General features: G+C 50.3%; 1 protein-coding gene across 3 annotated transcripts in view; it reads left to right on the forward strand.

The window, feature by feature from the left end:
* LOC129530055 (acetylserotonin O-methyltransferase) overlaps positions 1–22,683 on the forward strand; it is a 33,972-nt gene extending 11,289 nt beyond the window's left edge. The window contains exons 4-9 of one of the 3 annotated variants that reach the window (XM_055376332.2): positions 2,105–2,173; positions 4,680–4,798; positions 8,691–8,772; positions 9,139–9,281; positions 12,552–12,674; positions 17,730–17,956. In XM_055376332.2, coding sequence (XP_055232307.1) covers positions 2,105–2,173; positions 4,680–4,798; positions 8,691–8,772; positions 9,139–9,281; positions 12,552–12,674; positions 17,730–17,941 — 748 coding nt within the window. In that variant the 3' untranslated portion in view covers positions 17,942–17,956. Of the gene's footprint in view, positions 1–2,104; positions 2,174–4,679; positions 4,799–8,690; positions 8,773–9,138; positions 9,282–12,551; positions 12,675–17,729; positions 18,009–22,601 lie in introns of those variants that run through there. The other 2 variants (XM_055376331.2, XM_055376330.2) reach the window with 2 other exon arrangements.
* Positions 22,684–27,271: the final 4,588 nt, after the last annotated feature.

Consider the following 27,271-nt stretch of genomic DNA (forward strand, 5'->3'; position numbering starts at 1 on the left):
GGGGCGGAGGGAGGGAGGGAAAGAAGGGAAATAATGGAAAGAAAGAGAAAGAAAGAGAAGGAAGGAAGGAAAGAAAGAGAGAGAGAGAGAGAAGACCTGGACTCAATAGAAAGGAGTGTCTGGGTGGCCGGGCGCGGTAGCCCATGCCGGTAATCCCAGCACTTTGGGAGGCTAAGGTGGATGGATCACGAGGTCAGGAGATCGAGACCATCCTGGTTAACGCAGTGAAACCCCGTCTTTATTAAAAATACAAAAAATTAGCCGGGCATGGTAGCGGACGCCTGTAGTCCCAGCTACTCGGAGAGGCTGAGGCAGGAAAATGGTGTGAACCCGGGAGGTGGAGCTTGCAGTGAGCCAAGATCGCACCACTGCACTCCAGCCTGGGCGACAGAGCGAGACTGTCTCAAAAAAAAAAAAAAAAAAAAAATAGGAGTGTCTGGGTTAACAGAGGGGGTTGTGGAGACCAAATTCTTATTATGTAGATGAAATCTCCAGGTAGCAGGCTTCAGAAAGAATAGACTGTTACTGTTTCCTATCTGACTTGGTTCTCTCCTGGATCAGAAGGAAGGAAAAGGAAGGTGATTCTCTCCAGAAGGTAGATTTTCTCCACAACAGGTAGCTTTACAGGAGTATTTCAAGCTATGGCAAAGAGAATATGTTTGGGGCTAAAATATTTTTATTTCCTTTTTTTTTTTTTTTTTTGAGACAGTTTTGCTTTGTTGCCCAGGCTGGAGTGCAGTGGTATGATCTCGACTCACTGCAACCTCTGCCTCCTGGGTTTAAGTGATTCACCTGCCTCAGCCTCCCCAGTAGCTGGGAGTATAGGCATCCACCACACCTGGCTGATTGTTTGTGTTTTAGTAGAGACGGGGTTTCACCCTGTCTTTGAGGCTGGTCTCCAACTCCTGAGCTCAGGCTATCTGCCCCCGTCTTGGCCTCCCAGAGTGTTAGCATTACAGGTGTGAGCCACCACGCCCAGCCTTTGATTTTCTTCTTTATCTGTGATGTGTTGTTATGCCAGAGTCAGGTTGGAAAGTGAGCCACATAATATAGGGTTAAATAAAACCCATCTCACGAGACTTTATAGTTATAGAGCATAACTCCCCAGGCCCCTTAGATAAGAATTTGGGCAAGGAAGAAAAAGGTCAGGTGTTAACAATTAAGTCCTCAGGTTTAAACAATTAAGCAACAGCTGGCCAGGCACGGTGGCTCAAGCCTATAATCCCAGCACTTTGGGAAGCCGAGGCAGGTGGATCACCTGAGGTCATGAGTTTTGAGACCAGCTTGACCAACATGGTGAAACCCCATCTCTACTAAAAAATACAAAAATTAGCCAGGCATGGTGGCGGGTGCCTGTAATCCCAGCTACTCGGGAGGTTGAGGCAGGAGAATCGCTTGAACCCGGGAGGTGGAGATTGCAGTGAGCCAAGATCGTGCCATTGCACTCCAGCCTGGGCGACACAGCGAGACTCCGTCTCATAAAATAAAATAAGGCCAGGTGCGGTGGCTCACGCCTGTAATCCCAGCACTTTGGGAGGCCAAGGCAGGGGGATCACCTGAGGTCATGAGTTTTGAGACCAGCCTGACCAACATGGTGAAACCCCATCTCTACTAAAAAATACAAAAATTAGCCAGGCATGGTGGCAGGTGCCTGTAATCCAAGCTACTCGGGAGGCTGAGGCAGGAGAATCGCTTGAACCCAGGAGGTGGAGATTGCAGTGAGCCGAGATCGTGCCATTGCACTCCAGCCTGGGCGACACAGAGAGACTCCGTCTCATAAAATAAGGCCAGGTGCGGTGGCTCACGCCTGTAATCCCACCACTTTGGGAGGCCGAGGCAGGTGGATCACCTGAGGTCACAAGTTCGAGACCAGCCTGAACAACATAGCGAAACCCTGCCTCTACTAAAAGTACAAAAATTAGCCAGGCATGGTGGCGGGCGCCTGTAATCCCAGCTACTCGGGAGGCTGAGGCAGGAGAATCGCTTGAACCCAGGAGGTGGAGGTTGCAGTGAGCCGAGATCACGCCATTGCACTCCAGCCTGCGTGACAGAGCTGAAATGAAATGAAATGAAATGAAAATCAGCCTTCTCTGTCTTTTCTTAGAGAAGGAAGGAACCAGTACCTGGAGACGTTTGGCGTTCCCGCTGAAGAGCTTTTTACGGCCATCTACAGGTGACACCCATCACGTTGAAACCAACAACTCACATAAGATTCTGTTTATTTTTAAAGGACTTAGGAGGCCCAGTCCATTTACTCAAATGGCACAACCCAGGAGGAAGCTGCCATTTAATTTAAAATAACATCCCCTAGCCCCACTACTACCCCAGATTTTGCTCGTCTGATGTTTAAATTGATCAGATTCCTGAGGAGGTGCAACTTGACCCTTCCTTCCAAAGGACTACTCACAAACTCAGTGTTTATGTAGAAAATGGAGGCACGCGCCGGGCGCGGTGGCTCACGCCTATCATCCCAGAACTTTGGGAGGCCGAGGCAGGTGGATCACCTGAGGTCAGGAGTTCGAGACCAGCCTGGCCAACAGGGTGAAACCCCGTCTTTACTAAAAATACAAAAATTAGCCGGGAGTGGTGGCGGACGCCTGTAATCCCAGCTACTCGGGAGGCTGAGGCAGGAGAACTGCTTGAACCCGGGAGGCGGAGGTTGCGATGATCTGAGATCGCACCATTGCACTCCAGCCTGGGCAACAAGGGTGAAACTCCATCTCAAAAAAAAAAAAAAGAAAAGAAAAGAAAATAGAGGCCCAGTTTTTGATTTGGTCAGAGGTGAAGGTGAGGCCAGGTGAGACCTCAACTCTTCACTTTGCTTTGTGATGTGGACACGGCTTTGGCCTTTGCCTGAAGCTCTTACCTTGAATTCCCAGATGGAGGTGAATTGATGGGCCCGTCCAGTGTTCCAGCTGGCTGAGGCATGGAGTAGGGAAGGGTATGAAGGACAAGGGGATGCCTGAGTGGTTCGCCTGCCCCCCAACCTCTCCTCTCCTCCCCTCCTCTCCCCTCCGCTCCCCTCTCTTCTCCTTCTGTCCTGTTCCCTCTTTTCCTCTTCCATCCTCCTCTCTTTCTCTCCTTTTCCTTCTCTTCTCTTCTCTCCTCTCTTTTCCTCTCCATCTTCCCCCTCCTCTCTCCCATCTTCCCTGTCTTGTCTCCTCTCTCTTCTTCCCTCTCTCCTTTCCTCTCCTCTCCTTTTCCCTCCCATCCCCTTCCATCCTCTTTCTCCTTTTCTTCTTCCTTTCTCCTCTGTTTCCTCCTTTCTTTCTCTTCCCTTCCATCCTCTCTTTTCATTTCCACGTCTCCCTTCCCTCCCTTCACCTGCCTCTCTCCTTCTCCTCTCCCGTCTTCTCCTTTCTCTCGTCTTCTCTGTTTTCATGCCCTGTATTTCCCCTCCTTTTCTCCTCTTCTCTTCTCCTCGGTCTGCTTTCCTTTCCCCCTTTTCTTTCTTTCTCTCTCTCTCTCTTTCTTTCCTTCTTTCCTTCTTTCTGCTTCCTTCCTTCATTCCTTCCTCTTTCCTTCTTTCTCCTTCCTTCCTTCATTCCTTCCTCTTTCCTTCTGCCTGCCTGCCTTCCTTCCTTCCTCTCTTTTTATCTTTCTTGCTTGCTGTCTCTTTTTTTCTACCTTCCTTCCTTTCTTCCTTCCTCCCTCCCTCTCTCCTTCCTTCCTTCCCTCCCTCCCACCCTCTCTCCTTCCCTCCCTCCCTTCCTTCCGTCCCTCTGTCCATTGGTCCTTCCTTCCATCCCTCTGACCCACCCTCTCTCCTTTCTTCCCTACGTCACCCATCCCTTCCTTCCTTCCTTCTTTCCTTCCTTACTTCCCTCCCTCCCTCCCTCCCTCCCTCCCTCCTTTCTTTCTTTCTTTCTTTCTTTCTTTCTTTCTTTCTTTCTTCCTTCCTTCTTCCTTCCTTCCTTTCTTTATATATATATATATATATATATATATACACACACACACATATATAATGTGTATGTATATGTGAATATATATATCTGTTTAGTGGGCACAAGTACACGTCTCTTCCATGCTTACATGTTGCACCTTGCAGCCGAGGCTTTTAGTGTGCCCATCACCTGAATAGTGACCGTGGTACCTAAGAGGCAATTTTTCAGCCCTCGCTACTCTGAGGCAAACCCCTACAGCAGGCTCTGCAGAGAGGACAGGAGGAGAGAGGGAGCTGTGGGGACGAGAAGCAGGAAATGCTTCCAACACCAGAGCCCTGTCCGCCTCTGTGTCCACCTATCCTTCTTGGCTCCATCTCACCTGCCTCCCTTCCTAGTTCCTGCCTTTTCTCTAGCCTCTTCCCCAGGATGCGTGGACCTCCCACCCCCTTCCTGGATTTGTCCTCTGGAGCTGAGCTCTGTGGATGGGGGAACATATTATTGACTTTCCTCTTAGAAAACATCTAAACTCCTCTTCAGATAGAAATCCCTTCCCATCCAGAGAACAATCGTCCGTTCTGAATCAACTCCAGGTTTCCCAGAGCTGGGTACACTTTGCTGGCTGACCTATGGTTCCCCCATCCTGAATGACTTCCTGTTCTATTTCACAAATGCAAGCCTCCCAGGTGCACCTGTGGGGTATAGCTCCATTCTCAACAGGGGGTTATGTACACCCTTGCTCTGGGCGCTTCCCCGGATCCTCACCTTCTTGACAAGCGTGGTTTTGCATGCCAGGTCCGAGGGCGAGCGGCTACAGTTCATGCAAGCTCTGCAGGAGGTCTGGAGTGTCAACGGGAGAAGCGTGCTGACCGCCTTTGACCTGTCAGTGTTCCCACTTATGTGTGACCTCGGTGGTAAGTACCCCTCACCCCTAATACCTCGGAGGTGTGGCTTCTGTTCTGTATGGGGAATGTGCTATAAATGCCTTTTATTTTCTCAATTCTGATGCTTGGTAAGTACCCCCCGCCCTCAAAACCTCAGAGCTGTGTCTCCTGTTCTCTATGGAGAGTGTGTTAGCAGTGTCTTTTTTTTTTTTTTTTTTTTTTTTTGAGATGGAGTCTTGCTCTGTCGCCCAGGCTGGAGTACAGTGGCACGATCTCAGCTCACTGCAACCACCACCTCCCGGGTTCAAGCAATTCTCCTGCCTCAGCCTCCAGAGTAGCTGGGATGACAGGTGCAAGCTGCCACGCCCGGCTAATTTTTTGTATTTTTAGTAGGGATGGGGTTTCACCATCTTGGCCAGGCTGGTCTCGATCTCTTGACCTTGTGATCCGCCCACCTCGGCCTCCCAAAGTGCTGGGATGACAGGCATGAGCCACCATGCCCGGCCCAGTATATCTTTTATTTTCTGCATTCCGATGCTTGGTAAGTAACCCCTACCCCCAAAACCTTGGAGCTGTGTCTCCTGTTCTGTATGGGGAATGTGTTATTCATGTCTTTTATTTTCTGCATTCTGATGCTTTGACATGTGCGGCCTTACTGATCTTAGAGGAATCACTCCTCCCAGCACTGGGCACTTCCTAGAGTCAGCAAACATCTCCTCTGCGAGCGCACGTTTCTTTTTCTTTTCTTTTTTAAAGATGGAATCTTGCTTTATCGGCCAGGCTGGAGTGCAGTGGCGTGATCTCGGCTCACTGCAACCTCTGCCTCCTGGGTTCAAGCGATTCTCCTGCCTCAGCCTCCCGAGTAGCTGGGATTACAGGCACCTGCCACCACACCAGGCTAATTTTTTTTTTTTTTGAGATGGAGTCTCACTCTGTCACCCAGGCTGGAGTGCAGTGGCGCGATCTCGGCTCACGGCAACCTCTGCCTCCCGGGTTCAAGCGATTCTCCTGCCCCAGCCTCCTGAGTAGCTGGGATTACAGGCACCTGCCACCACACCAGGCTAATTTTTTTTTTTTTTTTGAGATGAAGTGTCGCTCTGTCGCCCAGGCTGGAGTGCAGTGGCGCGATCTCGGCTCACGGCAAACTCCGCCTCCCGGGTTCAAGCGATTCTCCTGCCTCAGCCTCCTGAGTAGGTGGGATTACGGGTGCCCACCACTCTGTCAGGCTAATTTTTGTATTTTTTAGTAGAGATGGGGTTTTGCCATGTTGGCCAGGCTGGTCTCGAACTCCTGACCTCATGATCCACCCACCTCAGTCTTGTTTTTAGTTTTTGAGAGAGGGTCCTGTTTGTCACCCAGGCTCGAGTGCAATGGTGTGATAGCTCACTGCAGCCTCAGACTCTCAGGCTCAAGTGGTCCTCCCACCTCAGCCTCCCAAGTAGCTGGGACTACAGATGACTGCCGCCACACCTAGCTCATTTTAAAACTTTTCTGTAGAGCCTGAGTCTCTCTACGTTGCCCTGGCTGGTCTCAGACTCCTGGGCTCATGCAATCCACCCGCCTCGGCCTCCCAAAGTGCTGGGATTACAGGCGTGAGCCACCACACCCAGGCTGAGCTGAGCTTGTTTTATTTATTTATTTATTTATTTACTTTTATTTATTTATTTATTTATTTTTAGATGGAGTCTTGCTCTGTCACCCAGGCTGGAATGCAGTGGTGCAATCTCCACTCACTGCAAGCTCTGCCTCCTGGGTTCATGCCATTCTCCTGCCTCAGCCTCCTGAGTAGCTGGGACTACAGGCGCCCGCCACCATGCCCAGCTAATTTTTTGTTTTTTTTTTAGTAGAGACGGGGTTTCTCCGTGTTAGCCAGGATGGTCTCCATCTCCTGACCTCCTGATCCACCCGCCTCCGCCTCCCAAAGTGCCAGGATTGCAGGCATGAGCCACCGCGCCGAGCTCATTTTCAAACTTTTTTGTAGAGAACAAGTCTCCCTATGTTGCCCTGGCTGGTCTCAGACTCCAGTTTCATGCAGTCCTCCTGCCTCGGCCTCCCAGAGTGAGTGATGGGATTACAGGCATGAGCCACCGCGCCGAGCTCATTTTCAAACTTTTTTGTAGAGAACGAGTCTCCCTATGTTGCCCTGGCTGGTCTCAGACTCCAGTTTCATGCAGTCCTCCTGCCTCGGCCTCCCAGAGTGAGTGATGGGATTACAGGCATGAGGCACTGCGCCCAGGCTGAGCTTGCTTTTCGAATACAAATCCCCAACCCCGAGCTCACACCTTAAGCACCTCCTCTACCCCACAGGGCTGTCACACTCCGGGCCGTGATCCACCCACCCTATCTCCCTCCTGTGACTCAGTGGATCACTCAGAACAGCTCCTGGCTGGTAGAAGGCCCTTTGCAGAGTGAGGAGCTTCTCCAAGTTTATTACTTTTAGTCACTGTGAGCAGGGATAGATAAGAGTTCAGGATCCCCCTGCCTGGGGAGCAGCTTGGGAAGAAAATAATGAACAAGCAGACAGGGCGCAGTGGCTCACTCCTGTAATCCCAGAACTTTGGGAGGCCGAGGCGGGTGGATCTCCTGAGGTCAGGAGTTCGAGATCAGCCTGGTCAACATGGTGAAACCCCGTCTCTACTAAAAATACAAAAAAAGGCCGGGCGCGGTGGCTCATGCCTGTAATCCCAGCACTTTGGGAGGCGGAGGCGGGCGGATCCCAAGGTCAGGAGTTCGAGACCAGCCTGACCAACGGGGTGAAACCCGGTCTCTACTAAAAATACAAAACTTAGCCAGGCGTGATGGTAGGTGCCTGTCATCCCAGCTACTCAGAAGGCTGAGGCAGGAGAATCGCTTGTACCCGGGAAGCGAAGGTTGCAGTGAGCTGAGATCGCGCCACTGCACTCCAGCCTGGTGACGGAGTGAGACTCCATCTCAAAATAAATAAAAAGACTGACTTTCTACAGAAATAATGGACAAGGAGCATGGGGCTGGAAGTCTCCATGGCCCACGATGGATTTTGTGTGCACGACTTACCGGGGCCTCTGAATGGGGCTTGTTACTATGTCTTTCTCTTAGCTGTTGGCCGCCCTTGGCCGGACAGGTGCGCCGGCTTCAAGAACACACAGTTAAGTGCGTGGACATATGGAAGCTTGGAGCTTGGGTCAGCCCAGCCAGAAAGACCACCTGCACTCAGGGGCCTGTAGACAATCACGTCACCGTCAAGATTACACATGGTGAATAAAAAAGGAGGAGTTCGGCCGGGCGCGGTGGCTCACGCCTGTCATCCCAGCACTTTGGGAGGCCGAGGCGGGCAGATCACGAGGTCAGGAGATCAAGACCATCCTGCTAACACGGAGAAACCCTGTCTCTACTAAAAATACAAAAAAAAAATTAGCTGGGCGTGGTGGTGGGTGCCTGTAGTCGCAGCTACTGGGGAGGCTGAGGCAGGAGAATGGCGTGAACCCGGGAGGCAGAGCTTGCAGTGAGCAGAAATCGTGCCACTGCAATCCAGCCTGGGTGACAGAGCCAGACTCCATCTCAAAAAAAAAAAAAAAAAAAAAAAAAAACAAAAAAACAAAGAAAGGGGAGAGAGGCCAGGCACAATGGCTCACGCCTGTAATCCCGGCACTTTGGGAGGCCGAGGCGGGCGGATCACGAGGTCAGGAGATTGAGACCATCCTGGCTAACACGGAGAAACCCTGTCTCTACTAAAAATACAAAAAAAAAAATTAGCCAGGCGTGGTGGCACGCGCCTGTAGTCCCAGCTGCTGGGGAGGCTGAGGCAGGAGAACGGCGTGAACCCGGGAGGCAGAGTTTGCAGTGAGCCGAGATAGCACCACTGCACTCCAGCCTGGGCGACAGAGTGAGACTCCGTCTCAAAAATAAATAAATAAATAAAAGGATGCGTTCATGTCCTTTGCAGGGACATGGATAAAGCTGGAAACCATCATTCTCAGCAAACTATCGCAAGGACAGAAAACCAAACACCGCGTGTTCTCACTCATAGATGGGAAATGAACGATGAGATCACATGGACCCAGGGAGGGGAACATCACACACTGGGGTCTGTCAGGGCCTGGGGGGCTGGGAGGCTGGGGGAGGGAGAGCATTAGGACAAATACCTAATGTAAATGACGAGTCGATGGGTGCAGCAAACCACCATGACACACGGATACCTATGTAACAAAACCGCATGTTCTGCACATGTACCCTAGAACTTAAAGTATAATAAAAAGAAAAAGAAAAAAGACCAGACATGGCGGAAGGACCCAAGTTCCTGGGTTGGACCCTTCATGAGTCCATGGTGTGTGGAGGGTGAGCGATATCTCTCAGGTTCATCTCTGAGGGTCAAACACCCTGTGTCCCCTTCCAGGTGGGGCTGGAGCTCTGGCTAAGGAATGCATGTCTCTGTACCCTGGATGTAAGATCACCGTTTTTGACGTCCCAGAAGTGGTGTGGACGGCAAAGCAGCACTTCTCATTCCAGGAGGAAGAACAGATTGACTTCCAGGAAGGTGTGTTTGTGTCTGTGGGGAAGCAGAGATGTGTCTCACGGCTCCTCCAGGGGGACTGGATGTTTCTGGGAAATGAAGAAGACGTGATGTGGTTTTCTTCTCACTCCCGGAAACACCCTCAACTCAACACTGTCTGTTATTCATGATGGATGGAAAGCTGGGTGTAGATATACAGTTTTCTTACAATTATTATTATTATTATTTTTGATACAGTCTTGCTTTGTCGCCCAGGCTGGAGTGCAGTGGTGCAATCTCGGCTCACTGCAACCTCCACCTCCTGGGTTCAAGCAATTCTCCTGCCTCAGCCTCCCGAGTAGCTGGGATTACAGGCATGTGCCACCACATCCAGCTAACTTTTTTTTTTTTTTTTGAGATGGAGTCTCACTCTGTTGCCCAGGCTGGAGTGCGGTGACAGATCTCGGCTCCCTTCAAGCTCCGCCTCCTGGGTTCACACCATTCTCCTACCTCAGCCTCCCAAGTAGCTGGGACTACAGTCACCCACCACCACACCCGGCTAATTTTTTGTATTTTTAGTAGAGGCGGAGTTTCACTGTGTTAGCCAGGATGGTCTCGATCTCCTGACCGCGTGATCCGCCCACCTCGGCCTCCCAAAGTGCCGGGATTACAGGTGTGAGCCACCACGCCCAGCCTTTTTGTATTTTTAGTAGAGATGGGATTTCACTATATTGGCCAGGCTGGTCTTGAACTCTTGACCTCAGGATATCCGCCCGCCTCGGCCACCCAAAGTGCTGGGATTACAGGTGTGAGCCATCGCGCCCAGCTTTTTTTTGTATTTTTAGTACAAATGGAGTTTCACCATGTTGTCCAGGCTGGTCTCAAATTCCTGACCTCAGGAGATCCACCCGCCTCGGCCTCCCAAAGTGCTGGGATTACAGGCGTGAGCCACCGCACCCAGCCAGTCATATCATTTCTGCAGTGAAGGGTGTGGCCAGGGTCTCCACGACTACCTTCAGGTTCAATAATTCACTAGAAGGACACACGGAGCTCAGAAGAGCCATCATACACATAGTTATATTTACAACAATGAAAGAATACAGATGCATATCAGCAAAGGAGAAAGGAGCATGGGATAGAGTTCGGGAGAAACCACACGTGAGCTTCTTGTTGTCTTCTCTCAGTGGAGCTGTGGACAGCAATTAATTCCCCCAACAACAAGGTTTGACAACACACACCACTCACTGCCAGCCTGGAGAGCCTCCCCAATCCCTGACATCCAAGGATTTTCTTGGAGACTGGTTACATAGACCTGGCAGACGCCCTGCATGGCTGACTCCAATCTTCACCTCATCCAGAGTTCCCAAGGTGATCCTATAGTAAATCCCACTGTTAGTACAAACTATCCTGGGTGGCCCAGAGATCCAGCTGAACAAAGATACCCTTGTGAGGTAGGACGTTCTTAGAGATTACAGTTGCCAATTAAGTGCCAATCCTCTCTTTAGAATGTGGAGGGTTTGGACAACACAGGCCTGCTGAGTTAACCTCCCCTTTTTTTTTTTTTTTTTTGAGATGGAGTCTTGCTCTGTCACCCAGGCTGGAGTGCAGTGGCGTGATCTAAGCTCACTGCAACCTCTGCCTCCCAGGTTCAAGCAATTTTTTGCTTCAGCCTCCTAAGTAGCTGAGATTACAGGCGCCCATCACCATGCCTGGCTAATTTTTTGTATTTTTAGTAGAGACAGGGTTTCACTATCTCGGCCAGGCTGGTCTTGAATTCCTGACCTCGTGATCCACCTGCCTCGGCCTCCGAAAGTGCTGGGGATTACAGGAGTGAGCTAACAGGAGTGAGTTAACGCTTTTTTTTTTTTTTTTTTTTTGAGACAGAGTCTCGCTCTGTCACCAAGGCTGGAGTGCAGTGGTGCGATCTCGGCTCACTGCAAGCTCCACCTCCTGGGTTCATGCCATTCTCCTGCCTCAGCCTCCCGAGTAGCTGGGACTACAGGCGCCCACCACCACACCCAGCTAATTTTTTTTTTTTTTTGTATTTTTAGTAGAGATGGGGTTTCACCGTGTTAGCCAGGATGGTCTCAATCTCCTGATCTCGTGATCTGCCCCCCCTCAGACTCCCAAAGTGCTGGGATTACAGGAATGAGCCACCGCGCCTGGCCTGAGTTAACTCTTCACTGCACAGAGCTCACCAAGATCTCTCCCAAGATTGGCACCTTATCATTTTGCAGGAAAACTATGACAAGACTTGAGCGTTTCACATCGCACACACATAAAGGGTCAGTCTTGCGTATTTACTTTAAATCTGGAGAACAGGTCTTGACTGTAGGTTCAGTTCAACTCATCAGTTGGGAGCTGCTGACCGAATTCCCAGGGACTCCTGGAATCCACGGCTTTGGGTGATATCAGCAGCTGGGCTTTTGCAGGGGACATCAGAAAGAAAGAAAGAACATGGGCTGGGCACAGCGTCTCATGCCTGTAATCCCAGCACTTTGGGAGGCCGAGGCAGGCGCATCACCTCAGGTTGGGAGTTCGAGACCAGCCTCAGCAACATGGAGAAATCCCGTCTCTACTAAAAATACAAAAATTAGCCGGGTGTGGTGGCGTGTGCCTGTAGTCCCAGCTGTTCAGGAGGCTGAGGCAGGAGAATCGCTTGAAACCAGGAGGTGGAGGTTGTGGTGAGCCGAGATCAGGCCCTTGCACTCCAGCCTGGGCAACAAGAGCAAAACTCCATCTCAAACAAACAAACAAAAAAACAAAAAGAAACCATATTATGATTTTTTTTAAAGGAGGAGGAGAGAAAGAGGCCACACGTATCATTCAGTATTTTCTTTCTTTTTTTTTTTTTTGGAGACAGTCTCGCTGTCGCCCAGGCTGGAGTGCAGTGGCATGATCTGGGCTCACTGCAAGCTCCGCCTCCCGGGTTCAAGCCATTCTCCTGCCTCAGCCTCCCGAGTAGCTGGGACCACAGGCACCCGCCATCACGCCCGGCTAATTTTTTTGTATTTTTAGTAGAGACAGGGTTTCACCGTGTTAGCCAGGATGGTCTTGATCTCCTGACCTCGTGATCTGCCCACCTCCGCCTCCCAAAGTGCTAGGATTACAGGCGTGAGCCACCGCGCCCGGTCTCAGTATTTTCTTATCTTTCTCCTAAGCCTTTTTGTTTTCCGAGGCTAGGTCTGCAGGTGACTAGCCTGGAAGACCTGGGAAAGGCATGACCCATCCAGGTGACCTTTTGTGCCCAGAATAGGTTTAGTCAAATGGGATTGGATTGCAGGCTGACCTCGGGGTGCCTGCCCTGTGTTCCAGGGGATTTCTTTAAAGACCCTCTTCCGGAAGCAGATCTGTACATCCTGGCCAGGGTCCTCCATGACTGGGCAGACGGAAAGTGCTCACACCTGCTGGAGAGGATCTACCACACTTGCAAGCCAGGTAAGTTGTGGGGTTTGCATTTCAGCGTGTGCTTGTGACACGGGGCAGAATTGTACGAGTCGCATTTAGAAGGCAGGCACTGAAATCATCCCACAGGTAAGGGTAGACATCCTGCCCAATATGGCTTTCCTTTTAGATAACGACCTGCAATAAATAGGCTCCTAATTTCTATTCTATTGATAAAACCACATAAAGATGGAAAAAGTGAAAGGTCCTCTGAAACTTCAGTGGCCTCACTTTGGTGAAATTCTTTCAGAATTAGGCTAGTGTCTGTGTGTGTGATGAGGACCATGCCCCACTGACTTCTGAGGTCCGCCCATCCTGATGGTTCATGAGGATGTGCGCACAGCCTCTGTGTGTCATGGGGACAGTGTCCCAGCTCTCCTGTGAGGTCCACCCATCCTGATGGTTCATGAGGACGTGGGCACAGCCTCTGTGTGTGATGGGGACAGTGTCCCAGTTCTCCTGTGAGGTCCACCCATCCTGATGATCCATGAGGACGTGGGCACAGCCTCTGTGTGTCATGGGGACAGTGTCTCAGTTCTCCTGTGAGGTCCATCCATCCTGATGGTTCATGAGGATGTGCGCACAGCCTCTGTGTGTGATGGGGACAGTGTCCCAGCTCTCCTGTGAGGTCCACCCATCCTGATGGTTCATGAGGATGTGCGCACAGCCTCTGTGTGTGATGGGGACAGTGTCCCAGCTCTCCTGTGAGGTCCATCCATCCTGATGATCCATGAGGATGTGGACACAGCCTCTGTGTATGATGGGGACAGTGCCCCACTGACTTCTGAGGTCCACCCATCCTGATGGTTCATGAGGACGTGGGCACAGCCTCTGTGTGTCATGGGGACAGTGTCCCAGCTCTCCTGTGAGGTCCACCCATCCTGATGGTTCATGAGGATGTGCGCACAGCCTCTGTGTGTGATGGGGACAGTGTCCCAGCTCTCCTGTGAGGTCCATCCATCCTGATGATCCATGAGGATGTGGACACAGCCTCTGTGTATGATGGGGACAGTGCCCCACTGACTTCTGAGGTCCACCCATCCTGATGGTTCATGAGGACGTGGGCACAGCCTCTGTGTGTCATGGGGACAGTGTCCCAGCTCTCCTGTGAGGTCCACCCATCCTGATGGTTCATGAGGATGTGCGCACAGCCTCTGTGTGTGATGGGGACAGTGTCCCAGCTCTCCTGTGAGGTCCATCCATCCTGATGATCCATTAGGATGTGGACACAGCCTCTGTGTGTGATGGGGACAGTGTCCCAGTGTCCTGTGAGGTCCATCCCTCCTGATGGTTCATGAGGATGTGGACACAGCCTCTGTGTGTGATGGGGACAGTGTCCCAGCTCTCCTGTGAGGTCCACCCATCCTGATGGTTCATGAGGATGTAGGCACAGCCTCTGTGTGTGATGGGGACAGTGTCCCAGCTCTCCTGTGAGGTCCACCCATCCTGATGGTTCATGAGGATGTGGGCACAGCCTCTGTGTGTGATGGGGACAGTGTCCCAGCTCTCCTGTGAGGTCCACCCATCCTGATGGTTCATGAGGATGTGCGCACAGCCTCTGTGTGTGATGGGGACAGTGTCCCAGCTCTCCTGTGAGGTTCACCCATCCTGATGGTTCATGAGGATGTAGGCACAGCCTCTGTGTGTGATGGGGACAGTGTCCCAGCTCTCCTGTGAGGTCCACCCATCCTGATGGTTCATGAGGATGTGCGCACAGCCTCTGTGTGTGATGGGGACAGTGTCCCAGCTCTCCTGTGAGGTCCACTCATCCTGATGGTTCATGAGGATGTGGGCACAGCCTCTGTGTGTGTGATGGGGACAGTGTCCCAGTGTCCTGTGAGGTCCATCCCTCCTGATGGTTCATGAGGATGTAGGCACAGCCTCTGTGTGTGAGATAGGGACCATGTCCCAGCTCTCCTGTGAGGTCCATCCATCCTGATGCTTCATGAGGACGTGGGCACAGCCTCTGTGTGTCATGGGGACAGTGTCCCAGTTCTCCTGTGAGGTCCATCCATCCTGATGATCCATGAGGATGTGGACACAGCCTCTGTGTGTGTGATGGGGACAGTGTCCCAGTGTCCTGTGAAGTCCATCCCTCCTGATGGTTCATGAGGATGTGGGCACAGCCTCTGTGTGTGATGGGGACAGTGTCCCAGTTCTCCTGTGAGGTCCACCCATCCTGATGGTTCATGAGGATGTAGGCACAGCCTCTGTGTGTGAGATAGGGACCATGTCCCAGCTCTCCTGTGAGGTCCATCCATCCTGATGCTTCATGAGGACGTGGGCACAGCCTCTGTGTGTCATGGGGACAGTGTCCCAGCTCTCCTGTGAGGTCCACCCATCCTGATGGTTCATGAGGATGTAGGCACAGCCTCTGTGTGTGATGGGGACAGTGTCCCAGCTCTCCTGTGAGGTCCACCCATCCTGATGGTTCATGAGGATGTGTGCACAGCCTCTGTGTGTGATGGGGACAGTGTCCCAGCTCTCCTGTGAGGTCCACTCATCCTGATGGTTCATGAGGATGTGGGCACAGCCTCTGTGTGTGTGATGGGGACAGTGTCCCAGTGTCCTGTGAGGTCCATCCCTCCTGATGGTTCATGAGGATGTGGGCACAGCCTCTGTGTGTGATGGGGACAGTGTCCCAGTTCTCCTGTGAGGTCCACCCATCCTGATGGTTCATGAGGATGTAGGCACAGCCTCTGTGTGTGAGATAGGGACCATGTCCCAGCTCTCCTGTGAGGTCCATCCATCCTGATGATCCATGAGGATGTGGACACAGCCTCTGTGTGTGTGATGGGGACAGTGTCCCAGTGTCCTGTGAGGTCCATCCCTCCTGATGGTTCATGAGGATGTGGGCACAGCCTCTGTGTGTGATGGGGACAGTGTCCCAGTTCTCCTGTGAGGTCCATTCAACCTGATGATCCATGAGGATGTGGACACAGCCTCTGTGTGTGAGATAGGGACCATGTCCCAGCTCTCCTGTGAGGTCCACCCATCCTGATGATCCATGAAGATGTGGGCACAGCCTCTGTGTGTGTGATGGGGACCATGTCCCAGCTCTCCTGTGAGGTCCACCCATCCTGATGATCCATGAGGATGTGGACACAGCCTCTGTGTGTGTGATGGGGACAGTGTCCCAGTGTCCTGTGAGGTCCACCCATCCTGATGGTTCATGAGGACGTGGGCACAGCCTCTGTGTGTGATGGGGAGAGCGTCCCAGCTCTCCCGTGAGGTCCATCCATCCTGATAGTCCATGAGGACTTGGACACAGCCTCTGTGTGTGTGATGGGGACAGTGTCCCAGTTCTCCTTTGAGGTCCACCCATCCTGGTGGTCCATGAGGACGTGGACACAGTCTCTGTGTGTGTGATGGGGACAGTGTCCCAGTTCTCCTTTGAGGTCCACCCACCCTGGTGGTCCATGAGGACATGGGCACAGCCTCTGTTGTGTGATGGGGTCAGTGTCCCAGTGTCCTGTGAGGTCCACCCATCCTGATGGTCCATGAGGATGTGGACACAGCCACTCTGTGTGTGATGGGGACGGTGTCCCAGCTCTCCTGTGAGGTCCATCCATCCTGATGGTTCATGAGGACGTGAGCACAGCCTCTGTGTGTGTGTTGGGGACAGTGTCCCAGTTCTCCTGTGAGGTCCACCTATCCTGATGGTTCATGAGGATGTGGGCACAGCCTCTCTGTGTGTGATGGGGACAGTGTCCCAGTGTCCTGTGAGGTCCACCCATCCTGGTGGTCCATGAGTACATGGACACAGCCTCTCTGTGTGAGATGGGGACAGTGTCCCAGTTCTCCTTTGAGGTCCACCCATCCTGGTGGTCCATGAGTACATGGACACAGCCTCTCTGTGTGTGATAAGGACAGTGTTCCAGCTCTCCTGTGAGGTCCACCCATCTTGATGGTTCATGAGGACTTGGGCATGGCCTCTGTGTGTGTGATGGGGACAGTGTCCCAGTGTCCTGTGAGGTCCACCCATCCTGATGGTTCATGAGGACGTGGGCACAGCCTCTGTGTGTAATGGGGATAGCGTCCCAGTGTCCTGTGAGGTCCATCCATCCTGATGGCCCATGAGGATGTGGGCACAGCCTCTGTGTGTGTGTGTGATGGGGACGGTGTCCCAATTCTCCTGTGAGGTCCACCCATCCTGATGGTCCATGAGGACGTGGGCACAGCCTCTCTGTGTGTGATAAGGACAGTGTTCCAGCTCTCCTGTGAGGTCCACCCATCTTGATGGTTCATGAGGACTTGGGCACGGCCTCTGTGTGTGTGATAGGGACAGTGTCCCAATGTCCTGTGAAGTCTATGCATCCTGATGGTCCATGGGGACATGGGCACAGCCTCTGTGTGTGTGATAAGGATAGTATTCCAGTATCCTGTGAGGTCCACCCATCCTGATGGTTCATGAGGACGTGGGCGCAGCCTCTGTGTGTAATGGGGACAGTGTCCCAGTGTCCTGTGAGGTCCACCCATCCTGATGGTTCATCAGGACGTGGGCATAGCCTCTGTGTGTAATGGGGACAGTGTCCCAGTGTCCTGTGAGGTCCATGCATCCTGATGGTCCATGAGGACATGGGAACAACCTCTGTGTGTATAATGGGGACAGTGTCGCAGTGTCCTGTGAGGTCCACCCATCCTGATGGTTCATGAGGACGTGGGCGCAGCCTCTGTGTGTAATGGAGACAGTGTCCCAGTGTCCTGTGAGGTCCATCCATCCTGATGGCCCATGAGGATGTGGGCACAGCCTCTGTGTGTGTGTGATGGGGATGGTGTCCCAGTTCTCCTGTGAGGTCCACCCATCCTGATGGTTCATGAGGACATGGGCACAGCCTCTATGTGTGTGATGGGGACAGTGTCCCAGCGTCCTGTGAGGTTCACCCATCCTGATGATCCATGAGGACGTGGGCACAGCCTCTGAGTGTGTGATGGGGACAGTGCCCTGACTGTCCTCTGAGGTCTGGCTGTCCTTATGGTTCACTGGGACTTTGGCACAGTCTGTCTCTGTGTTTGTGTGTGATGTGGACTGTGCCCCTCCCTTTCTAGGTAGTGGCATTCTGGTAATTGAAAGCCTCCTGGATGAAGACAGGCGAGGTCCTCTGCTCACGCAGCTCTACTCTCTGAACATGCTTGTGCAGACGGAAGGGCAGGAGAGGACCCCCACCCACTATCACATGCTCCTCTCTTCTGCTGGCTTCAGAGACTTCCAGTTTAAGAAAACAGGAGCCATTTATGATGCCATTTTAGCCAGGAAATAACTTTTTCTTGTGATCTGGAACTAACGTCAAAGCACACAAGACATAATAATAAAGAGACGTATCTCCAGTGGCTTCTTGTTCTTGGTGTTCACATGATAAGTGACTGGAGGCTTCTGTGGACAGGGTTGGACTGCTTCTAATTTGTAGATTATTTCCCAGGCTTTACTGAGGACCACGCTGATGGGGGTGTGAGCTCAGCTTTGATATTGACTGTAAGCAAAGTTTTGGTCCTCTTCATGCTGTAAAGTGGGACTCCAGTGTTCACCTTGAGGGATGTCTGTTAGAAGCTTCACCCTGAACAGAACTTTGGCACCAGTGATGGATGTAGCAACTATAGGTGTCTATGAAATATGAGGTTCTCCTTTCAGGCTGCCTTGCACAGCTCTGTGACTTATTAGTGATGCCATTTAAACAGTGAGAAAGGTCAGGCTTTCTGTCTCTCTCTCTTTCTGCCTCAGACAGTCCCGTCTGTCTCTCCTGTATGGATCTGTACTCAAATCTTTTCATGTAGCCACCATGAGAATGCAGGCATTTGCCACCAGATTAGATCACACCCCATCTGTGGATACAGAGAAATCAGCAGAAGATGCTACAGAAGGGGGAAATATTTCCCTCCTACCAATCTCATACCCATTTCTCCCTGGGCCTCTTCCACGATGTCAACAAGGTTTTCTACTTCTTGTTTTCCTCTAGTGTACATTCTAGATTATTTTGGTACTTTCTTTACTCTCAGTCTAAACATTTTTTTTTCAACTAAAAAGATGAGAAAACAAAACAAAATGGAATAATCGTCAAAGCAAGTTGTTGTGGGTTGAATTCTGTTCCCCAAAAGATATGTCCAGGCTGTGGCCCCTGGAACCTGTGAATGGTATCTTTTTTAGAAGTAAGATCTTTGCTGATGAAATCAAGTTAAGATGAGGTCATTAGGATGAGCTCTAAATCCAATATGACTGATGTGCTTATAAGAAAACAAGAGACACAGAAACGCACAGAAGAGAGGGGAGAATGTCACATGAGGACACAGACACAGGTGAGAAGGCCACATGGAGACAGAGACAGAGACTAGAGTGATACGGCCACAAGCCCAGGGACACCTGGAGCCCTCAGGAACTGGGAGAGGCAGGAAGAGTCCTCCCCTAGAGCCTCTGGAGGGAATGTAGCTCTGCGACATCTTGATCTCAGAATTCTAGTTTGCAGCACTGGGCAAGTTTATTATTATTATTATTATTATTATTATTATTATTATTATTATTATTATTTTGAGATGGAGTCTTGCTCTATTGCCCAGGCTGGAGTGCAGTGGCATGATCTCGGCTCGCTGCAAGCGCCACCTCCCAGGTTCACGCCATTCTGCCTCAGCCTCCTGAGTAGCTGGGACTACAGGTGCCTGCCACCACACCCAGCTAATTTTTTGTATTTTTAGTAAAGACACGGTTTCACCATGTTAGGTGGTCCTAACAAACTCATCTACAAGAAAGGTAAGGAATGGTGTGCACATTTCAAATTTTAAGTTTGAAAAAGCACAAGAGAATCTGCTTCTTTTTGCAATGTCTAATCTGTTTAAAAGGCATCTTTCACAGAAGAGAGTGATTCGGGAATATTTGCAGAGTTGCATGACACCTTTTAAAATTAGATTGAACAGGAAGAAAAGAGACTCAGGGACATCTTAATTCTCTGTTGAGGAGTTCTCATAAACTAAACGGTCTAATTTCAAAATTTCAAAATGTTCAAGCTGAAGTTTGGAAATGAACTCTTTCGAAAAACATGCTTATGTCAGTTGCTGGGAGTTGCAGCTGGTGGTCATCCCCGAGAAAATGCATTCACCACAAGTCCATGGAGGCCTTATTCATGCCAAGAGTGGTGGAGTCCAGTCCCTCAGAGTGCTCTGTGTGCCCTGCTGCAAATAGGACCTTTTCCTGGATATTCAGTGATGCACAGGCAACTAATTATAGGGGAACGCTTATTTAATAAGGAATGAAGATTTTATCTTCTTATTTATTTTTCAGAGATGAAGTCTTGCTCTGTTTGCCAGGCTGGAGTACAGTGGTACAGTGATAGCTCACTGCAGCCTCCAACTCATGGGCTCAAGCGATTCTCCTGCCTCAGCCTCCCTAGTAGCTGGGACTATAGGCTCAACTAATCAATTTTTTTCTTTTTTTTAGAGACAGGATCTTGCTATGTTGCCCAGGCTGTTCTCAAACTCCTGGCCTCAAGTGAGTCTCCTGCCTCAGCCTCCCAAAATGCTGGAATTATAGGCACGAGTCACTGCACCTGGCCTATTTGATCTTTCTAATTCTTGCCCCATCAATGCCCTGTCAAATTTTCTTCACCCCAAGTAACAGAACTTTATTAATTACCATAATTATCTGATCTAATGGAGTTCCCAAGCCCCATCAGCTTTTTTTTTTTTTTTTTTTTTTTTTTTTGAGACAGAGTCTTGCTCTGTCACCCAGGCTGGAGTGCAGTGGCATGATCTCGGGTCACTGCAAGCTCCACCTCCTGGGTTCATGCCATTCTCCTGCCTCAGCCTCCCAAGTAGCTGGGACTACAGGTGCCCACCACCACACCTGGCTAATTTTTTTATATTTTTAGTAGAGACAGGGTTTCACTGTGGTCTCGATCTCCTGACCTCATGATCTGCCCACCTCAGCCTCCCAAAATGCTGAGATTATAGGTGTGAGCCACTGCACCCGGCCCCAAGCCCCTATCAGCTTTAAAGAAAACTTCAGTTATTAAAACTAAGATCTTGACTTTCCTGCATGGTGAGCACTGAGACATTCCTCCCTCATGGCTGCTCCATGGAGGAAGGGCTAGGGTCTGACTTGAGAACTGCCTCCCCTTCTGGGCAGAGAGGAGGACCAGAGCAGGCAGGGTCTTCCATCCCTACTGAAGGGGTTGGAGGTGGGCAATGGTCTCTGTCCAGGCTGACCCTTTTGATGCTGGAGCCTGGCTGGTTTTCCAAGTTCCCATCCATGTGGTAGACATGGCTATGGTGGGCATTGTTCATTGCCATCCTGTCTTCCTTTGTATTCAGAGATCCTCTTAGAGATAGCCAAGGAGTCTCCATTAGTATTTCTGGAGTGGGCATCCCTTGTGCTTGGCTGGGAGCCACCTCATCAGCACCACTGTCCTGCCTCTCCATTCACCATGAGAACCTCATGGGCTCCTCTTCCAAGTTCAGGAGCCAGGTGGCTCTAGAAGGTGCCCATTATACCATCTCTCCCCATTGGACCCTCTTTGCCCCAGGTCAGGTAGGCACAGGGAGTTTTCTTCCTAACCAGAAACTTAGCAGAGAAAGACAGCTCCTCTTGTCTTCTTGCAGGCTCCCCTCAATCTTTATGAGTGGTTTTCTGGGACTCCTTTCTCTTGGCTGGGAGGAGACCCCAGCTTCTCTCTCCCAAGGCAGAGCATCAGACAGATGTTAATTCCTTCCCACACACCCAAAGTTAGTTGTCACTTATACCACTGGCCTGGGGTTCCTGTGAGTGGGAAGGTGTATTTATTTGGGATTTTTTTCCATTTTGTCCTTAAATCCCAAGTCCTGGTGAGTTAATTGAGGACATAGTGTACCAAAATCTATTTTTTCCTCCTATTTCTTCCTCTCCTTCCTTCCTTCCTTCCCTTTCTTTCTCTCTCTCTCTCTCTTTCTTTCTTTCTTTCTTTCTTTCTTTTTTTTTTTTTTTGAGATGGAATCTTGCTGTCTCCCAGGCTGGAGTGCAGTGGTGTGATCTCAGCTCACTGCGAGCTCCACCTCCCGGGTTCATGCCATTCTCCTGCCTCAGCCTCCTGAGTAACTGGGACTATAGGCACCCGCCACCATGCCCGGCTACTTTTTTGCATTTTTAGTAGAGACAGCATTTCACTGTGTTAGCCAGGATGGTCTTGATCTCCTGACCTCGTGATCCACCTGCCTTAGCCTCCCAAAGTGCTGGGATTACACGCGTGAGCCACAACGCCTGGACTCACTCTTTCTTTCTCTTCCTTTCTTTTTTCTTTCTTTCTTTCTTTCTCTCTTGTTTCCTTGTTTCTCTTTCCCCCTTTACCTCTTTCTTCTTTTTCTTCCCTTTCTTTTCTTTCTTTTCTTTCCTTTTTTTCTTTCTTTTCCTTTCTTTCTCTCTCTCTCTCTTTCTCTTTCTCTCTTTCTTTCTTCTTTCTTTCTTTCCTTCCTTCCTTCTTTCTTTCTTCCTTTCTTTCTTTCTTTCCCCTTTCTGATTTTCTATCTATCTAATGCTCTAAGTCATAAAACGAAGAAAAAACGTGAGCATTTGCCACTGTTTTTTCTTCTTGCAGACAGTTTCAGTGGGTGGTTGTATTTGTCTGGGTAGTGACCTGTAGCTATTAGTGACCTGTAGCTGCTGTAACAAGTTATCACAAATGTGGTAGCTGAAAACAACACAAGTTAACTGTCTTACAGTTATGAAGAAGAGAAGGCTGAAGTCAGTTTCCCTAGGCTAACATAAAAGTGTTGGCAGGACTGGTTTATTCTAGAGGCTTTGGAGGTGAATGCATTTTCTTGCCTTGCCGGCTTCCAGAAGCTGCCTGCTTTCCTTGGCTCATGGTCCCTTCCTCCACTTGCAAAACCTACACCCACATCACTCCAGGCTCTGCTTCCGTTGTCACCTCTTCTATAACTTTGATCCTCTTGCCTCCCTCTCATAAGGAGCCTTCTGATGACAGACGGCCGGCCCAGAGAATCCAGGACAGCCCCCCTCTTAGGATCACTAATTAAACCACAGTTGCCAAGTGTGTTTTTCCAGGTGAGGTCACATACTCACAGCTTCTAGAGACTGGGATGTGGACAGCTTTGGGGGATATTATTCCTCTACCATAGGGGCAGTGGGATGTATAAATCTTTGGGGCCATTATTCTGTCTATCACGTGGGGATTTGGGTGTTGATAACGTTTTTAGGGTCATTGTTCTGTCCACCATGTGGGGATTAGGATGTGGACATCTTTGGGGGCCATTACTCCTTCTACCACATGGGATTGCAATGTAGACATCTTTGGGGGCCATTATTCTGTCTCCCACATGGGATTAGGATGTGGACATCTTTGGGGCCATTATTCTGTCTCCCACATGGGATTGGGACGTGGACATCTTTGGGGCCATTATTCTGTCTCCCACATGGGATTGGGACGTGGACATCTTTGGGGCCATTATTCTGTCTACCACATGGGATTGGGACGTGGACATCTTTGGGGCCATTATTCTGTCTCCCACATGGGATTGGGACGTGGACATCTTTGGGGCCATTATTCTGTCTCCCACATGGGATTGGGATGTGGACATGTTTGGGGCCATTATTCTGTCTCCCACATGGGATTAGGACGTGGACATCTTTGGGGCCATTATATTGTCTCCCACATGGGATTAGGATGTGGACATGTTTGGGGCCATTATTCTGTCTACCACATGGGATTAGGACGTGGACATCTTTGGGGCCATTATTCTGTCTCCCACATGGGATTGGGACGTGGACATCTTTGGGGCCATTATTCTGTCTACCACATGGGATTAGGATGTGGACATCTTTGGGGCCATTATTCTGTCTCCCACATGGGATTGGGACGTGGACATCTTTGGGGCCATTATTCTGTCTCCCACATGGGATTGGGACGTGGACATCTTTGGGGCCATTATTCTGTCTCCCACATGGGATTAGGATGTGGGCATGTTTGGGGCCATTATTCTGTCTCCCACATGGGATTAGGACGTGGACATCTTTGGGGCCATTGTCTCCCACATGGGATTAGGATGTGGACATGTTTGGGGCCATTATTCTGTCTACCACATGGGATTAGGATGTGGACATCTTTGAGGCCATTATTCTGTCTCCCACATGGGATTGGGACGTGGACATCTTTGGGGCCATTATTCTGTCTCCCACATGGGATTAGGATGTGGACATCTTTGGGGCCATTATTCTGTCTCCCACATGGGATTGGGACGTGGACATCTTTGGGGCCATTATTCTGTCTACCACATGGGATTAGGATGTGGACATCTTTGGGGCCATTATTCTGTCTCCCACATGTGATTGGGACGTGGACATCTTTGGGGCCATTATTCTGTCTCCCGTATGGCATTAGGATGTGGACATCTTTGGGGCCATTATTCTGTCTCCCACTTGAGATTAAGATGTGGACATTTTTGAGGCCATTATTCTCTCTACCACACAGGGATTAGAATGTGGACATCTGGCCGGGCGCAGTGGCTCACACCTGTAATCCCAGCACTTTGGGAGGCCGAGGCGGGTGGATCACAAGGTCAGGAGATCGAGACCATCCTTGCTAACATGGTGAAACCCCATCTCTACTAAAAATATAAAAAATTGGCTGGGCGTGGTGGCAGGCACCTGTAGTCCCAGCTACTAGGGAGGCTGAGGCAGGAGAATGGCGTGAACCCGGGAGGCAGAGGTTGCAGTGAGCCAAGATCGCGCCACTGCACTCCAGCCTGGGCGACAGAGCGAGAGTCCGTCTCAAAATAAATAAATAAATAAATAAAATAAAAGCGTGTGTATACGTTCATATATACAGACGGTTTCCAGCTTACAGTGGTTGGATTTATAACTTTTCAGCGTTACGATCAGTGTATCAAGATACTAAATGCATTTTTAAGTTAAGGTATGTGGATCCATGATAGACTTGTGGGGAGGTAACCCCACTGTAAGTCAAGGGGCATCCCTCTGTTTGTAGATAGATTCTCCACCCCCTAAAAAAAATTATTAGCACTGTGACCACCCCTAAAGTGGCTCAGGCTCAGGCTCATGCATGCAGCCCGCCTGGGCTTGAATGCTCTTTGCAAACATACGTTAGGTCTGGACAGCCCAGTTCTTCAGGGAAACCCTCTTGTGGCCATGGCAACATGTGGACCATTCCGGAAGAGCGAGAACCGGTGCCTGCCAGCAGGTGGCAGCATGGGGCAGCTGATGTAACCCGGCTTCCTTCGCTCCAAGATTGCACCTGTCAGAGGCAGTCAGAGCTGGGGTGACCGTGAATGGGGAAAAAGCAACCCCCCGCCCCAAATTTATTGCTTTGCCGCTTTTTTTTTTTTTGAGATGGAGTCTCGCACTGTCACCTGGGCTGGAGTGCAAAGGCAAGATCTCGGCTCACTGCAACCTCCACCTCCTGGGTTCAAGTGATTCTCCTTCCTCAGCCTCCCGAGTAGCTAGGGTTATAGGCACCTGCCACCACACCTGGGTAATTTTTTTTTTGTATTTTTAGTAGAGACAGGGTTTCACCATGTTGGCCAGGCTGGTCTCGAACTCCTGACCTCGTGACCTGCCCGCCTCAGCCTCCCAAAGTGTTGGGATTACAGGCGTGAGCCACCGTGCCCAGTCTGCTTTGCTGTTTTAAATGTTAGGTTTCACTAAAAACAATCCCACATCCAAAAGGATTTTTTCATTATTTTCCCCCATCAAGGGCAGATACACTAAAACTTCAGAGGCTGGCCTGGCGCAGTGGCTCATGCCTGTAATCCCAGCACTTTGGGAGGCCGAAGGGGGTGTATCAGTTGAGGTCAGGAGTTCGAGACCACCCTGGCCAACATGGTGAAACCCTATCTCTACTAAAAAGCACAAAATTAGCTGGGCGTGGTGGTGGGCGCCTGTAATTCCAGCTACTCGGGAGACTGAGGCAGGAGAATCGTTTGAACCCGGGAGGTGGAGGTTGCAGTGAGCCGAGATCGTGCCACTGCCCTCCAGCCTGGGCAACAGGAGCAAAACTCGGTCTCAAAAAAAAAAAAAAAAAAAAAAAAAAAAAAAAAAAAATCAGAGGCTTACATTTTCTCTTGTTGAAAAATGAGGAGAGGGATATTTTCCCACTTTCCGCCCCGCCCCCCTCCCCAGCAAACTGGTAGCTGCAAGTTCTTTGTCTGCCTTTTTCAAATGTGTGTAAATCTTTTAAAGAAAGCCGCACCACAGCTCAAGAATGTTTCCTGCAGTGTCTGGGAGGAATCTCTTTGAAATGTGATCCCCAAGGGGGAGGAAAAAAAGCCTCATCCCCCAGGGTCCACAGAGGAGAAGAGCTTAATTTAAGCTGTCACCTGACTCCAAATTGCAAAGCCTACACCTCCAGTCAAAATGAGTCCTTGTTTAGTTTCAGAAAGTGAAAGGAAAGGGCTGTCTCAACTTTGCTGTGTAAAAGGATGAGATTTCTTTCTTTTTTTCCTTTTCTTTTTTTTTTTTTGAGATGGAGTTCTGCTCTTGTTACCCAGGCTGGAGTGCAGTGGTGCGATCTTGGCTCACCGATACCTCTGCCTCCCGGGTTCAAGCGATTCTCCTGCCTCAGCCTCCCGAGTAGCTGGGATTGCAGGCACGCACCACCATACCCGGCTAATTTTTTGTATTTTTAGTGGACACAAAGTTTCTCCATGTTGGTCAGGCTGGTTTCGAACTCCCGACCTCAGGTGATCCACCTGCCTCGGCCTCCCAAAGTGCTGGGATGACAGGCGTGAGCCACCACACCCGGCCCATAAAAGGGTGAGATTTCTTTCTGTGTTTCTGATCCCTTTCACGGATGGCCTGGGATGTATATCACATTTGAATTTAATGCTTGTTCTGTAGAAAAATGGCTTTCTTTTTCTTCTACCCTTGAGGAGAGGGGTTAAGGAAGGAGTTTCTGGATTGGGAGGAGATTTTTTTGCTTTTTTTTTTTTTTTTTTTTTTTTTTTGAGACAGAGTCCCTGTGACTCAGTCTGGAGTGCCCTGGAAGATCTTGGCTCACTGCAACCTCCGCCTCCACGGTTCAAGCGATTCTCCTGCCTCAGCCTCTCGAGTAGCTGGAATTACAGTTGTGCACCATCATCTCTGGCTAATTTTTGTTTTTTTTTTTTTTTTTTGAGATAGAATTTCTCTCTTGTTGCCCAGACTGGAGTGCAATGGCGTGATCTCAGCTCACCACAACCTCCGCCTCTCAGGTTCAAGCGATTCTCCTGCCTCAGCTTCCCTAATAGCTGGGATTACAGGCATGTGCCACCACGCCCAGCTAATTTTTGTATTTTTAGTAGAGATGGGGTTTCACCATGTTGGCCAGGCTGGTCTCGAACTCCGGACCTCAGGTGATCCACCTGCCTTAGCCTCCCAAAGTGCTGCGATTACAGGCGTGAACCACCGTACCCGGCCAATTTTTGTATTTTTTTGGTAGAGACAGGGTTTCTCCATGTTGGTCAGGCTGGTCTCAAACTCCTGACCTGAAGTGATCTGCCCGCCTTGGCCTCCCAATGTGCTGGGATGAGGGGTGTAAGCCACTGCACCTGGCCTTTGGTTTTTTTTTTTTTTTTTTTTTTTGAGACAGAGTCCCTGTCACTCAGTCTGGGGTGTCGTGGCTGAT

Source organism: Gorilla gorilla, chromosome X, assembly GCF_029281585.2.
Source record: "Gorilla gorilla gorilla isolate KB3781 chromosome X, NHGRI_mGorGor1-v2.1_pri, whole genome shotgun sequence".
NCBI classification, from domain to species: domain Eukaryota; kingdom Metazoa; phylum Chordata; class Mammalia; order Primates; family Hominidae; genus Gorilla; species Gorilla gorilla.